The sequence below is a fragment of the Sus scrofa genome, chromosome 6 (assembly GCF_000003025.6).
Source record: "Sus scrofa isolate TJ Tabasco breed Duroc chromosome 6, Sscrofa11.1, whole genome shotgun sequence".
Lineage (NCBI taxonomy): Eukaryota > Metazoa > Chordata > Mammalia > Artiodactyla > Suidae > Sus > Sus scrofa.
Genome location: NC_010448.4, coordinates 50130452 through 50144839, shown reverse-complemented (window position 1 = coordinate 50144839; position 14388 = coordinate 50130452). Strand labels below are relative to the sequence as shown.

At 49.6% G+C, this 14388-nt stretch overlaps 1 protein-coding gene across 7 annotated transcripts in view; it reads left to right on the top strand.

Moving 5' to 3' along the window:
- Positions 1–14388, top strand: part of LOC102158679 (carcinoembryonic antigen-related cell adhesion molecule 5-like) — a 193596-nt gene that overhangs the window by 81747 nt on the left and 97461 nt on the right. For 6 of the 7 annotated variants that reach the window (XR_002344671.1, XR_002344670.1, XR_002344669.1 and 3 more), the window contains exon 4: positions 10121–10399. Coding sequence is in view for 4 of the 7 variants with exons in the window: in XM_021094464.1 (XP_020950123.1) it covers positions 10121–10399 (279 nt within the window). In the remaining 3 variants the exon portion in view is untranslated. Of the gene's footprint in view, positions 1–5751; positions 5939–6855; positions 7216–10120; positions 10400–14388 lie in introns of those variants that run through there. The other variant, XM_021094466.1, reaches the window with a different exon arrangement.

The following is a 14388-nucleotide window of genomic DNA, read 5'->3' as shown; positions in this document are numbered from 1 at the left end:
AGCCTTGTCCTCCAGGTCCCTGGACACCAGGTTCCCCTTCATTCAAACCTCTGAAGAATGGCAATATCATTGCCATGACACTCACCCCCAGCCATGTGTCTAAAGAGAGTCACCAGAAGAGACCCCCTACACTCCACATGCCAGAGCCTTAGGTGTTGTAGGGGCATCCTCATCCCCCTCCTCCCTCCCTGGGCAGAATGGACACAAAAACTGCCTCGGAACACCAGCTCCTTCCCCCAGATCCATCCTGACCCTCTACACAGTGAAGTACTGGTTAAAGCTGACACTAAGAGACCCCCAACACCCAGGCACCACACCAGACCTCAGGCTTCCTCATATCTACAGTTGGGATAGACGCACATATCACACTTCTACTCACCTATACAACCCCTAAGTTCAATTGCCAGTTCAAAGCTACAGACAGGATGATCTCCTTGCTGTTCTTGGTCATGCAGGCATGTTCCAGCCATTGTGGTGCCTAGGGTGCCCTCCCTTCCCCTCCCTAGCAGCCTCAACTTACCTTCATGTCTGACTGACTTAAGACCAAACTCGTTAGTTTCCCCTTAGTCTTCCCTGAGCATCGTCATGGATGCGACCACTTCTAAAACCTCCACCAGTCAATAATCAGCCTCGGGTGTCAGAGGTGCTGCAGTAATCACCTGTGCTCACGTGCACCATCTGTGAAACCATGATTCCTAGAGGGAGCTGCTGAGGGCAGAGCCAAAGCACTTAGTGAAAAGATGAATGGGCAGACACTTAAGAGCATAAATGAGGGATGGGTGTGGGCAGAGAGATGGACATATGGACATACGTGCTTTCTGCTCAAAGAATTATCCCATAAAATGTGAGGATGCTGGAAACAAATTTTCCTATACTCCCAATGGGATTGCAGTTTAGTACATATAATGATGTTGGCCTCTTTTTTTTTTGAGATTTTTTTTTTAATTTAAATTTTTTTATTTTCCCACTGTACAGCAAGGGGGTCAGGTTATCCTTACATGTATACATTACAATTACATTTTTCCCCCACCCTTTGTTCTGTTGCAACATGAGTATCTAGACAAAGTTCTCAATGCTATTCAGCAGGATCTCCTTGTATATTTATTCTAAGTTGTGTCTGATAAGTCCAAGCTCCCGATCCCTCCCACTCCCTCCCCCTCCCATCAGGGATGTTGGCCTCTTAATGTTCAGTGTGCACACGTGTTCACTAGAACCCCAGTTCTAAAAGCATCCCTGAGCTGGGAGCTCTGAGAAGGCAGTATACACCTATACTGTCTCTGCTGGGTCCACCGACCAGCTCCAAGCCTGGCACAGGGAGCCCCACAACTGTGTGCCCAGTGAATGAGCTCCTGGATCATACTCCATATAGCAGACATGTGCATATATGTGTGTGTGTGGGTGTTCACTGCAGAATTGATGGTCAGTATGAAAAGGCAGGATGCATGCCAGTGGCTCTGCATTTCTTAAATTAAAATAAATTTACAGTAAAATCACACAAGTGGCAGAGAAGGTCCTCAGCCTGTTGAAACTTAGTGTTGACATGGTATTCTGGATATCTGAGAAATAAGGACTTTTTTTTTTTTTTTTTGGTCTTTTTGCCTTTTCTAGGGCCGCACCCGCGGCATATGGAGGCTCCCAGGCTAGGGGTCGAATTGGAGCTGTAGCCACCGGCCTACGCCAGGGCCACAGCAATGCAGGATCCAAGCCCCATCTGCAACCTACACCACAGCTCACGGCAACACCGGATCCTTAACCCACTGAGCAAGGCCAGGGATCAAACCTGCAACCTCATGGTTCCCAGTCAGATTTGTTAACCACTGAGCCACGACAGGAACTCCTGAATTGGATGAAATCTTGTTGAGGGAGATAAGACCCTGTATGTACCATGCTTGAATTTAAAACCTCTCTGTATGTAAGAGATTGTAAATTTAAGCATGGTACATGATTAAGCATTAGTATGATATATAAACACCTAACAAATTCTTGAGGTGCCGTAGAAAAAAATAATACTTGGAACAATGACTTTTCCTTCTATGCTTCCCTCTTGGCCACCAGAGGGAAGCAGAGCTCCTCCACAGCCTGGAGTCTTCCCAGGAGCTGCTTGACCCACTGCCCCTTAGCATGACCCAGTGCCCAGCAGAATCTGACCCTCAAGAGCCTCACTCAGTCCATAGTCCTCCTTGCTCTCCCAGCCCCTGACCCTTGACTGTCAGCACCTCCATCCAACCAGGCCTACATGAAGGTCAGTCCCTCCTCAGGCAGCTCCTCCCCCCATGCCTTCCATCCTTCTCTGGCCAATGTCTGCTCACCTTTCAGGTTTCAGTCAAAAGGTCATTTTCTCTGGGGTGACCTCCATGACCCCCAGACCAGCTGAGACCCCATTACAGGCCCAATGCACCAGACACTTTCTCTTCATGGTCCTTCTCTCATTTATAAACAGCTTCTGAAATCCATGATTTTTCTGTGTGCCTGTCTCCCTTTTATAAACTAAACTCTGTGAACACTGGACCCACATCTCTCCTGTTCTCTGTGGAGTCCAAGGGCCAGGCCACTGCCTGACATATCACAGATGCTCAGTAAATATTCCCTAAACGAATGAGGGAAACTACATGACAGAAACCTGTAACTTCAGTGTGACAAGTGGGGCTCAAAGCATGTTCCCTGTAGACACAAGGCCACTGGCATCAGCCTGGGAGGAGGCCTGTCAGTGCCCACGGCTACTCTGGGATCAGCTTCTATTCCTCCCGGAATCAGGATGGAGGACGGGGGCCTCCTAACTATGATGAGTCAGACCCCCACTCATTCCCAGATCAACCCCTCCATCTCTACCCTGTGAGACACTTCTTGTCTCCCTGGAGGGCCTGGGCCAGCAGCCTGAATCCCTCTCCTTCTCACAGAGACCTGACCTGGCACAAGCTCTGTTTCTCCAGCACAACTGGAGTCACCACAGGGGAGGAGGGGGCTCCAGCATGAACTGAAAGGAATCAGGGCGCAGCTCCTCATCCCGAAGCTCCCTGATCTGTGGGGACACCTGGCTAGGGTCCCCTGGGGACATCACAGCCACCGGGACTCTGGGGAAGGAGGAGAGCTTCCTGTGCGGGTTGGCATAGGGAACCCAGCATCTGCGATGGCTCCATCTCAGAGGGGCTAGAGTCCCAGAGGGCCTCCCCTCCCTTGGGGTGGAGGAGGAACTGACAGCCCTCTTGACCGAGTCTCCAGGTGGATCTGCCCCAGGTCCTGGGCCCTGTGGGGAGGCTGAGAGCAGATGACCCAAAGGGACACAGTGCTGTGAAGGAATGAGGCACAGGGCCTTCTGGGGTTCAGCCCACAGGCCGGCACACTCTCCCCAAAGCCTCAAGAGTCCCCTCAAGGGCCCTTCCTTTGAAGCCCCAGGGACAGAGAGCTCCTTCTGAGGCACACATCTACCTGGGTGGACAGTTCTCCTGCCACTGGGTCAAGAGGGCCGTCCTCTCCCTGGGCCCACCCTCCACTGGGATGGAGGTGGGAAGCCTGGGACCCACGGTGACCAGGACCCAGACTGACAGGCCCCTCAGCCTGGAGGTCAGAGCCCACCTCTGCCAGGGCTCAGACCCAGCTCACACTCTGTGGAGCATGGTCAGCACACCTGGTGCAGCTCCTGACATTGGTCCCAGGTCTGGGCATACCCTCCAGGGGGCGACATTGGGCCATGCAGACAACACACAGGAAGTCAACAGGTGAAATCCCCTAAATTCAGCCTAAGGAGGTGGCGAAGGAGCCTGATTTCCATCCTTCCCTCAGTGAGACCCCTCTGGGCCTCTCCTGGGTGCCAGCTCTACCCCGCCTACTCCTTCTAGGGGCCTAGGAGACCCTGCCACAGCAGCTCTCTTGCCCTGCCTGGTACCACCCATAGGAAAGGCCAGGGTGGCCACAGGAAAATCAGCCAGGTGTCAGGGAGAACACAAACAGTTTCTGAGCCAAGGCTCAGCCAACAGACAGATTATTTCTACACCTGACTAAACAACCTATGGGTAGGGACAGTTTGTGTCCTGAAATATTCTGCTTGACATCTCTCTCCTGAAGCCCAGACCTACTTCCTGAAGACTAGGCAGAGTTACATGAGAGCAGAGCTCAAAACATTGTGATTTGTTTAAACTCTGAATCCTTGAGAGTTCCCATTGTGCCTCAGCAGGTTACAAACCCAACAAATATCCAGAATTCCCTGGTGGCTCAGCAGGTTAAGGATCTGGTGTTGTCATTGCTGTGGCACAAGTTCAATCCCTGGCCTAGAACTTCTGCAGGTGCATCCCAAAACAAACAAACAAACAAAACTGAACTAGTATCAGTGAGGATATGGGTTCGATCCCTGGCCTTGCTCAATGTGTTAAAAGATCCGGTGTTGCCAGGAGCTATGGTGTAGGTCACAAACTCAGCTCCGATCCAGCATTGCTGTGGCCAGTGGCTGTAGCTCCAATTCAATCCCTAGTCTGGGAACTTCCATATGCCCCATGTGCAGCCCTGAGAAGCAAAACAAACAAACAATGAAACCTTGGAAAATTAAGAAGTGGAATTCATTGCAGTAGCTGGGAGAACACCATTAACAAATTTTTTTCAGGGAGAGGCTCCCTGAAAACTTTCCCAAGGAGCAGGGAGCCCACAGCTACCTGACCTCACAGCACCACTGTCCTCTCTTCCCAGGACACACAGGAAACCTTTCCTGTCACACCTGGGAACTGCACCTGACCTGAGTATCTGTCCTTGGAAAGAGACACCAGGCTGGTGACACTAGAGATGGAGGTCAGGTCCCCTAACCAGATGTCAATCAGCCTGTCCCATTCTCACCTCCAGGGTCATCTGTGACCTTCCTGCTGGAAGTAAATCCAAATTTCTCTGATTTTTGAGAACGGAGAAGAGCCACCCTGGATGCCCAGCTGGGGTTCTGTGTCACAAAAGGAAAGTATCATAGGATTTGGAGATGCCTGGATCTGTGTGGTGCTGACAGACCCCAGGCCAGAACATAGCAGAGGCCAACACTGGGGTGGGTGAGTGGCCTCAGGGGAGAGGGGCTGCCATCAGCCTTGCTATAGAAAGTGTGTTCCATAGCCCAGTATGATCAGCATCACCTGAGAGCTAGTTACTTGCAGGCTTTAGGTCCACCCCATACCTGCTGAGTCAGAATCTGCATTTTCACAGGGTCTTCTGGCTCGAACTAGAGAGGGGAGAATCTTTCCCATCCCTCACATCATGGAGTCTCAGCCAGGCTGGCTAGCATATGACCTAGGTAGCTGCTGAAGCAGCTTTTCTAAGGTGTCACCTGGGTGTTCGTGGTCCTTATAAAGTTCCAGAGCTGATTCCCATGCACAGTGGGGTGACATTCCTATGACAAGGCTTCCTGATGCTTCTCCCCCAACCCAGGCTCCTGCTCGGGAGGGAAAAGCCAGGAGCTAAGAGAGGGCTGTGTGGGGAGCCTGAGTGTGAATCCTAATCCACAGCTGCAAGGAGCCCATGACCCAGATACCCCCAGGGTTGTGCTTGTCCAAACAATAGTGTGTGTGTGTGTGTGTGTGTGTGTGTGTGTGTGTGTGTGTGTAGGTGGAGAATCACTACTGAAGAAGATGGAGGACTCAGAAGTGATCAGGGAATAGAAATATAGACAGAAGGGGAGGGGAAGGAGGGCACTGGGGAGACAGGAACAAGAGGGGAGGAAAAGGGAAGGTCCTGGAGAGACCCCGCCCCCACCCACGTGACCCAGTGAAGTGCTCCTGCCCCAGGAGGAGGCCCAGCACAGAGGGAGGAAGGACAGCAGAGCTCACACCTCAGACAGCAGTGCTTGTGGGCCTTTCTGGAGCGGAAACTCTTCTCTCACAGGGAGGGACACAGCAGGCACCAGGCACCATGGAGCCCCCCTCAGCCCCTGGCCACAGAGGGCATGTCCCCTGGCACAGGCTCCTGCTGGCAGGTGAGAGGGGACAATTTTCAGGGAGTGGCTGGAGATGGGAGAACAGAGCCTGGTTGGGGTCTCCTGGGGAGACAAGGCTCTGAGAGGGGACTGGGGGCTTCTGTTTGGACCTGAGGGGAGAGGGCAGAGGACCAGGGTAGGAGGGGGGAGGGGCTCAGCAACAGGAAAATCTCAGTGAACTGGTATTGGTGAGGGGCAGGACACCTCAATTATTTATATTTTACAAGTATTCTTCACTAAGCTACAATTGTTGGAAAAGAATGACAATAATAACACTTTACCAGTTGTCACTCCAGACAAAAATATAAGCAGGACACTAAACATTACGTTACCCACCAACTTCAGAAAATGACAAGTAAACACCAGGGTGTGGAGGGCCCTGGGGACAATCCTTCCTTCATCACCAGGTATCTGCAGCCTGTCCCAGGATCAGACAAGTCCCTGCCCTCACGGAGCTCATGTTCTATGTGGGGGAAACAGACAAGCAAAGAGATCCGGAATGTGCTGTCAGTGCTGACAAGTGTCTTGAGCAAACAGAACAGGGAAAGGAAGACAGTGAAGATGGGATCTTTAGAGCAGGTGCTCAGGGAGGGCAGCTCCCAACAGCCCCCTGAGCGTGAGCAGGCGTGTGAGGGCCGTGAGGGAGTGAGCCAGACACACACCTGGGAAGGCAGAGGAAATAATAAGTTCAGAGAAGATGAAGTAATGGGGGTCATGCTGCTGACCTTCAACCAGTAGGACACACACACACACATGCACACACGCACGCACACACATAGACACACGCATGCACGCACTATAAAAACAAACACTAAGACTCAGAGATGAAGAGATATCTGCACAGAACTCAGGGCTGCACGTTCCCATCCCAGTACATAAGTCAGAATATTAACTGATTTCTCTCTCTTCCCTCCTAGTCTCACTCCTGACCTTCTGGAACCTGCCCACCACTGCCAAGATCACTGTTGAATCAGTGACCTTCAATGCTGTAGAAGGAAGGAACATTCTTCTACTTGTCCACAATGCGACAGAGAATGTTCTAAGCTACCACTGGTATAGAGGAGATACAGCAGAGGAAAACCAACTAATTGCATCACATGCAGTAGACTTTCAACTAACTATCAGAGGACCTGCACACAGCGGTCGAGAGATAATCTACCCCAATGGATCCCTACTGTTCCAGAACGTCACCCTGAGAGACTCAGGAAACTACACTCTGATGGTTACAAAGAATGATAGACAGAAAGAAATTGTGACTGGACAACTCCGTGTATTCTGTGAGTGATTCCTGTCTGGGTGTTGGGTAGGGTGAATTCTATTTACAGACTCAGGATTGACAGGCCTGGACTGTGCCCCCATCCCCTCTGCATTATGTCCCGGGTCAGAGTTTGAAAATTTAGTGCAGGACACATGCAGTGGAGACAAAATTCAAAGGAATAAAATTTCCTTCCTGGAATCCAGACCCCACAGACATTCTGTGCAAAAAGAAGGACCAGTCTGATGGCAGTAACTAACTCAGCAGAGGGAGATCAGTCTCAGTCAACCCCCTGGGCCCTTCCCTGTGACCATGACCCTGAGGAAGACACTGTAGGACTCAGTAGGGGCCTGGCCTCAGGGCCCCTTGGGAGCCTCACAGAGAAGCTCAGCCCCAGGAAGCCCCTCCTCGGACCCTGTCCCAGGGCCCCTGCCTCCAGTGGAGGGTCTGTGCCACTGTTGGGTTCTGGGCTCCTGGACAGGGCTGACGGGGAGCAGCAAGTTCCCAGCTGCCTGAGTCCCAAGGCTTTGAGCTGCTCACCAGTCAGGGCTCAGCCCCAAGAGCCACATCTGGGCAGGGGTGGAGCCTGGTCCTTCACCTGAGATTCGGCATGAAAAGCAAGGTGAGCCAGTCCCCAGGCCATTAGCCAGTTGCTGTGGGGACTAATGAGACCCCAGAGGAAGGTCGGTGTCCCCAGGGATGAGGAGAGGAGTGAAGATGCTCCTGGCAGCTCCTCGTCCACCAGGGCAAAGACCAGGGAGGGCCTCCGCCATGGATGCAAATAATAGCGGGCAGTTTATTTGGCAACTCCTTTATGCCCAGTTTTAGGTTGTTAATTATGAATGATGTAAGTTTAATATACAGACAACATGGCAACCCTGAGAAGATTTACTGAGGAAATGCCGAGTTAAGGGGGGATGCAGTCACTGAATCAGAGTTACGCAGACCACAACTAGGTGATCAGAGTCACGCCAAGATCCAGCCCCAGCCTCTCCTCCACCCCCCCCCGGGGGGGTGTTTATTGTGCATCTGTGGACCCAGAAACCAGCTGTTGGTTTGATCCTTTCTTCTTGGGCATCCTCACCTCAGAGGGAGAGAGGCTGACCTGGGAAGTGAAAGCAAATGGAGAAGTAATTCTCTTTATTCTAGAACTGAATTACCTGTATTAACCATCAGAGTCAGTGACAGGAATGTCTAGGCCTCCCCCTCAGGCAGCTGAGGCACAAGCTCCTTGCTCTGGACTAGAAATCATTTAAAAATAAATAAAAATAAAAACAGAGTTCCCATAGTGGGACAGTGGAAACAAATCCAACTAGGAACCATGAGGTTGTAGGTTTGATCCCTGGCCTTGCTCAATGGGTTAAGGATCTGGCATTGCCGTGAGCTGTGGTATAGGTCACAGACACGGCTCAGATCCTGTGTTGCTGTGGCTGTGGTGGAGGCTGGCAGCTGTAGCTCCAATTCAACCCCTAGCCTGGGAACCTCCACATGCCACAGGTGTGGCCCTAAAAAGCAAAAAAAAATTTAAAAAGAAATCATGTATTTTTTTGTTTCCTGATGTGTTGGATGTGACTCCCACTAGAGTGAATGGAAAGGACTTGGCTCCTTCACACCCCGGTCTACACTGCAACTAGTACTGGGCCCAAGAGGTAGCAAACTCAATCTTTCTTTGATGAAGGAAGGATGGAAGGAGTAAGAATGAAGGAATGATCTACAGTCTCTTCAGACACTGGAATCAGGATGCAGAGCCCTAGCAGGTTCTGGCCATACCTGGTGCCTGTCTCTCCAGGGATGGGAGCCATGTTCCATCCTCTGACCACCTGCCCCTGAAGCGCGCTGAGAGCCAAGTCTCAGGATGACGGTGGGGCTGCTCAGCCATGGGAGGGCTTCCAGGGTGGCATGGGTCCTGCTTCTGGGCAGCTGTGGGGCTCTTGGACCTTTGGATCTTTGAAGTCACCTGTAGCCTCCACTTTGAAGTCACTTGTAAATGCACATTTCTCCCTCTCTCGGCTCCTTCCTTGTCTCTCATCTTCCTCCTCCTTCATCCCAGCCAGGACTGGCCCTGCTCTGCACAGCTGCCCCCACCATTAAACCTTCCACGAATATTCCCACAAACGGCTGACTGCCCTGTTCCCATCCTGCAAATATTCTGTGTCCTTTTTTATTGCCCACCCTCCTGGCAAAAGTAAAGAACACAGAAATCAGTGGGAGCAGCAGCCCCTGTGATGCTCCAACATGAGCCAGGCTGCCCAGGTCACAAGGAGAATGAGCTTCTGAGGTCATAATCCTGTGATGGGAGAAACACGTTAATGTCTCAACTCAGAATGATGGAAAATGAGCAGTGGTCATGGTTGGAAAGTTTTTTTTTTTTAATTGTACCTGGTTCAGAGAGATACTTTAATTCTATACATATATACCAGGAGACTGGATGGGGTCATCCTCATTCCCAAATGAGTTATTTAACAAAAAGAAAATGCCTTTCCACTTTATGTAAAATTCCCTTGGCTCCAGGGATACACAGAGCTGGCAAGACCATTATCCCAACATACACAAGGTATATGTAAGGAATGGGAGCTGAACATTTCACAGCGAATGAAAGTTCTAGAAAGGAGCAACAAAAGTTTAAAAGGAAAAATTCCATTTGATGGTGAGGATGCTGGACACAGAGAAGTTACTACAGAGTGTCTAGAGGACTGGTCAGGGCTCATCCCGGGGGACCTGGAGGTCCGAGAGGAGGTGCTGCCCTCTCCTTACACTTCCTCCATGAGGAGAGACCCAAGACCTTGTTCACAGGGTCAGGGCCATCCTCTGAGTCGCCTTTACAGAGGTCACTGGGCCCCAGGAATGGCTGAGGTCTCTGAGGAAGGAGCGTGGCCCCCGGCCCCAGACACACTCGCCGCCAAGTCACCTCCTCTGTTTCTCCGCAGACCCAGTGGCAAAGCCCATCGTCGAAGCCAACAGCACCACCGTCACAGAACACGAGGACACCGTGGTCCTGAAATGCCTCACAAATGACACCGGGGTCGCCATCTCCTGGTTCTTCAATGGCCAGAGTCTACTGCTCACAGAGAGGATGGAGCTGTCCCAGGACAACGGCACCCTCACCATAGAGCCCGTCAGGAGGGAGGATGCTGGGCATTATCAGTGCGAGGCCTCCCACCTGGGCAATTCCAGCAAAAGTGACCCCCTCAGGCTGGATGTGAAATGTAAGTGACCCCTGGCCTCACGCCACATACCCTGGATGATTCGACCAATGATGTGCAAAACGGATAGAGGCCACAGCAGGCAGAGTTATCAGTCAAGAGACCACTAGGTAAACAGAATGGCAAAACGGTTAAGAGCTCAGTCTCTACCTCACATACACTTGGTTTCTAATCCTGGGTCTGGCAATTACTCTGCGAGCTTGCGCAAGAGTCTTCCTTTTCTCACAGTGGTAATCTCCACCATTTTTAGGTGGGTAAAATATACGTAAGATTCACCATGTTAACTGTGTTTTAAGACTACAGCTCAGTGGCATTAAGTACACTCATGTTGTCGTGCAGTCATCACCTCTGTCCATCCAGAACGTTCATGTTAACCGTACCAAACTCTGTACCCTTTACCTATACTCCCCTCTCCCCAGTCTGAACCCCTGGCAATCATCCTTCCGCTTTCCGTCTCTTTGAATCTGACGATTCTAGGTCCTTCTTTCAAGTGGAATCATACAATACCTTTCCTTTGGTGTCTGGCTTGTTTCACCAAGCATAATGTCTTCAAGGTTCCATCTCTCGTATAGGCTATAGCAGAATGGCATTTCTTTTGCTACATCTGTGGCATGGGAAAGCTCCTGGGCCAGGGTTGGAACCCACGCCACAACAGTGACCCAAGCCACAGCAGTGACAATGCCAGATCCCTAATCACTAGTCCATCAGGGAACTCCACAATGTCATTTCTTCTTAGGCCTGAATTACATATGTTCCCGTGTGTGTGTGTGTGTGTGTGTGTGTGTGTGTGTGTCCCCATATGTATGGATATACACACATATATATCACATTTTGTTTATCACTCGTTAGTTGAACTTTTGTTTGTTGCCACATTTTGGATAATATGCATAATGTTCCTATGCACATGGGTGGACAGATACCCGTTCAAATTCTAGCTTTCTGAGTTCCCCTTGTGGCTCAGCAGTAAAGAACCAGACTAGCATCCTATAAGGATGCTGGTTCAATCCCTGGCCTCGCTCAGTGGGTTAAGGATCTGGCTTTGCCGTGAGCTGTGGTGTCGGTCGCAGAAGCGGCTTGGATTCCGCATTGCTGTGGCTGTGGTGTAAGCTGGCAGCTATAGCTCAGATTTGACCCCTAGCCTAGGAGCTTCCATAGGCCACGGCTGTGGCCCTAAAAAGACCAAAAAAAAAAAAATCCCTGCTTTCAATTATCTTGAGTAGAAATAATCGCTAATACTTCAGAAGTGGAATTGCTGGATCAAATAGTAAGTCTTTGTTCCGTCCTTTGACACACTGCCATACCATTTTCCACAGGGTTGTACCCTTTTACATTCCCACCGGCAATGCACAAAAGTTCCAGTTTTTCCACATCCTTGCCAACATTTGCTGTTCTCTCTTTTTATTATGATAGCCCTCCTAATGAGTGTAAGGTGGGTATCTCCTTGTGGTTTCAATTTCATTTCCCTAGTGATCAGATATACCAATGAACAAGAAGCACATGCATCTTAGTATGTGCTTATTGGCCATTTGCGTATATTCTTTGGAGATGTCTATTCGGTCGTTTTTCTGGGTTTTTTTTTTTTTTTTTTTTCCTTTTACGGTGTACCTGCATCATACGGCAGTTCTCGGGCCGGAGGCTGAATTGGAGCTGCCGTGGCGGCCTACACCACAACCAAGTCAACACTGGATCCAAGCTGCATCTGCAACCTACACCACAGCTTACAGCAATGTGGGATCCTTAACCCACTGAGCCAGGCCAGGGATCGAACCCACCACATCTCACAGAGACAACACCAGAACCTTAACCTGCTGAGGCACAAGGGAACTCCCACTCTGCCTCTTTATTTTTCTTTTTAGGGCCACACCTGCGGTATATGGAAGTTCCCTGTTAGGGGTCGAATCGGAGCTACAGCTGCTGGCCTACACCACGGCCACAGCAACACTGGATCCCGACCCCCTGAGCGAGGCCAGGGATTGAACCCGCATCCTCAGGGACACTGGTCAGACTCGTATCCACCGCGCCACAATAGGAACTCCCACTTGGCCTATTTTTAGATTGAGGGGTTTTTGTTGCTATTGTTTCTGTTGGGTTGTAATAGTTCTTTATACATCCTGGGAATTAATTCCTTAACAGATTTATGTTGTGCAAATATTTTCTCCTATTCTGTGAGTGGTCTTTCCTCTCTGTTGATAGTGTGCTTCGGTACACAAGAGTTTTCAATTTTGATGAAGTACAGATTATCTTATTTTTTTAATTTGTCAAGGGTGTTTTGGTTTCCTACCCAAGAAATCACTGCCAAGCCCAACATCGTGACGCTTTCACCCTATGTTTCTTCTGTTTTGTAGTTTCAGCTCTCACATTTAGGTCTTTGATCCATTGTGAGTTAATTTCTTGTGCATAATATTAGGTAAGGGCTCAACTTCATTCTTTGCTGGCTATCCAGTCTCCTCGGTATCAGTTGTTGAAAAGACCATCCTTACCCCACTGAATGGTACTGGCACCTTTGCGAACTATCTGAGCATGTATCCAGAATTTATTTCTAGACTTTCTATTACATTGGTCTATATGACTGTCTTTATGCTATCATCACACTGCCTTTGTTTTAAGGTTATGTAGCAAACATTCAAAAGAGGAAGAGCGAGTCCTTCAAGTAGCTCTTTTTTAAATTTTATTTTCGGGCCATTTCCACAGCATGCAGATCTCCTGAGCCAGGGATCAAACCGGCACCACAGCAGAAACCTGAGCTACAGCAATGGCAATGCCATATCCTCAACCCACTGAGCCACCAGGGAACTCCTTGTTCTTCTTTTTTGCCAGATTCTTTCAGTTCTCCGGGTCTCTTAAAATTCCATATGAATTTGAGGATGGATGTTTCTATTTCAGAAAAAAAAAAAAAAATCATCGGGGTCTTGGTAGGCATTGCATTGAACCTGCGGATCTCTTTGGGTGGTACTGTCATCCTAACAACTCATATCTTCCCATCCCCAAACACGGGATGTCCTTCCATTTTGTGTGTGTGTCCTCTTTAATATCCTAGCAACATTCGGTAGACTTTCATGGACAGGTCTGCTGCCTCATCGGATGAGTTTATTCCTAAGTATCTTATTCTTCTCAAAGCTGTTGCAAAGGAACCGCTTTCCCAATTTCCCTTTTGGATAGTTCCTGGTTAGTGCATAAAACACACAACTGATTATCATACGTTGATTTTGTATCCTGCAGCTTTGCCAAATTCATTCATTAGTTCCAACAGGTTATTTTGGTGCGGTCTTTGGGGTTTTCTACCCGTGAGGTCATGCCATCTGCCAACAGAAGTAATAGTACTTCTTCCATTCCAATGGAAATGCATTCTGTTTCTTTTTCTTGCCTGTCTGGCTTGGACTTCTGCACTGTGTTGAATAGCACAGCGAAAGTGTCATCCTTGTCCTCTTCCTGATCACAGAGGTAAAGCTTTCGGTGTTTCGCCATTGCCTGTAATGTTAGCAGTGGGCTTTTCATATACTAAGGGCTTTGTTTAGTTGCAGGGGTTTCCATCAATTTCTAAGAATGCCAGTATTCTGATAAACCAGTAACCATGACCCTAGTGATCTCCTTGGCTGTGATATTCAACACAAAGTCCAGGAAGAAAATCTCCCTGTAGAGTGAGAAAGACTTGGAAATGAAATCTCTTCCATTTCTAAGGTCAGGAAGACAGGGACGAGCCAGTCTCATTCCCTAATAAGGTATTTAACAAAAAGGAAAATGCCTTCCCTACTTTATGCAAAGTTCCCTGAGCCCCAGAGATGCACGGGGCTGGCAAGCATTCTTTCCCCAACATACCGAGAAGTTCACATATTCAAATCCCTAAAAGGAATAGGACCTGAACTTCCAGGGCCAAAGAGAGTTCCACAAAGGGCCAGTGAAACCACCTGGTGAGGAGGATGCTGGACACAGGGGCTGACAAGACACCACAGAGATGTCGAGGGGACTGGTCAGGGCTCATCCCGGGGGACCTG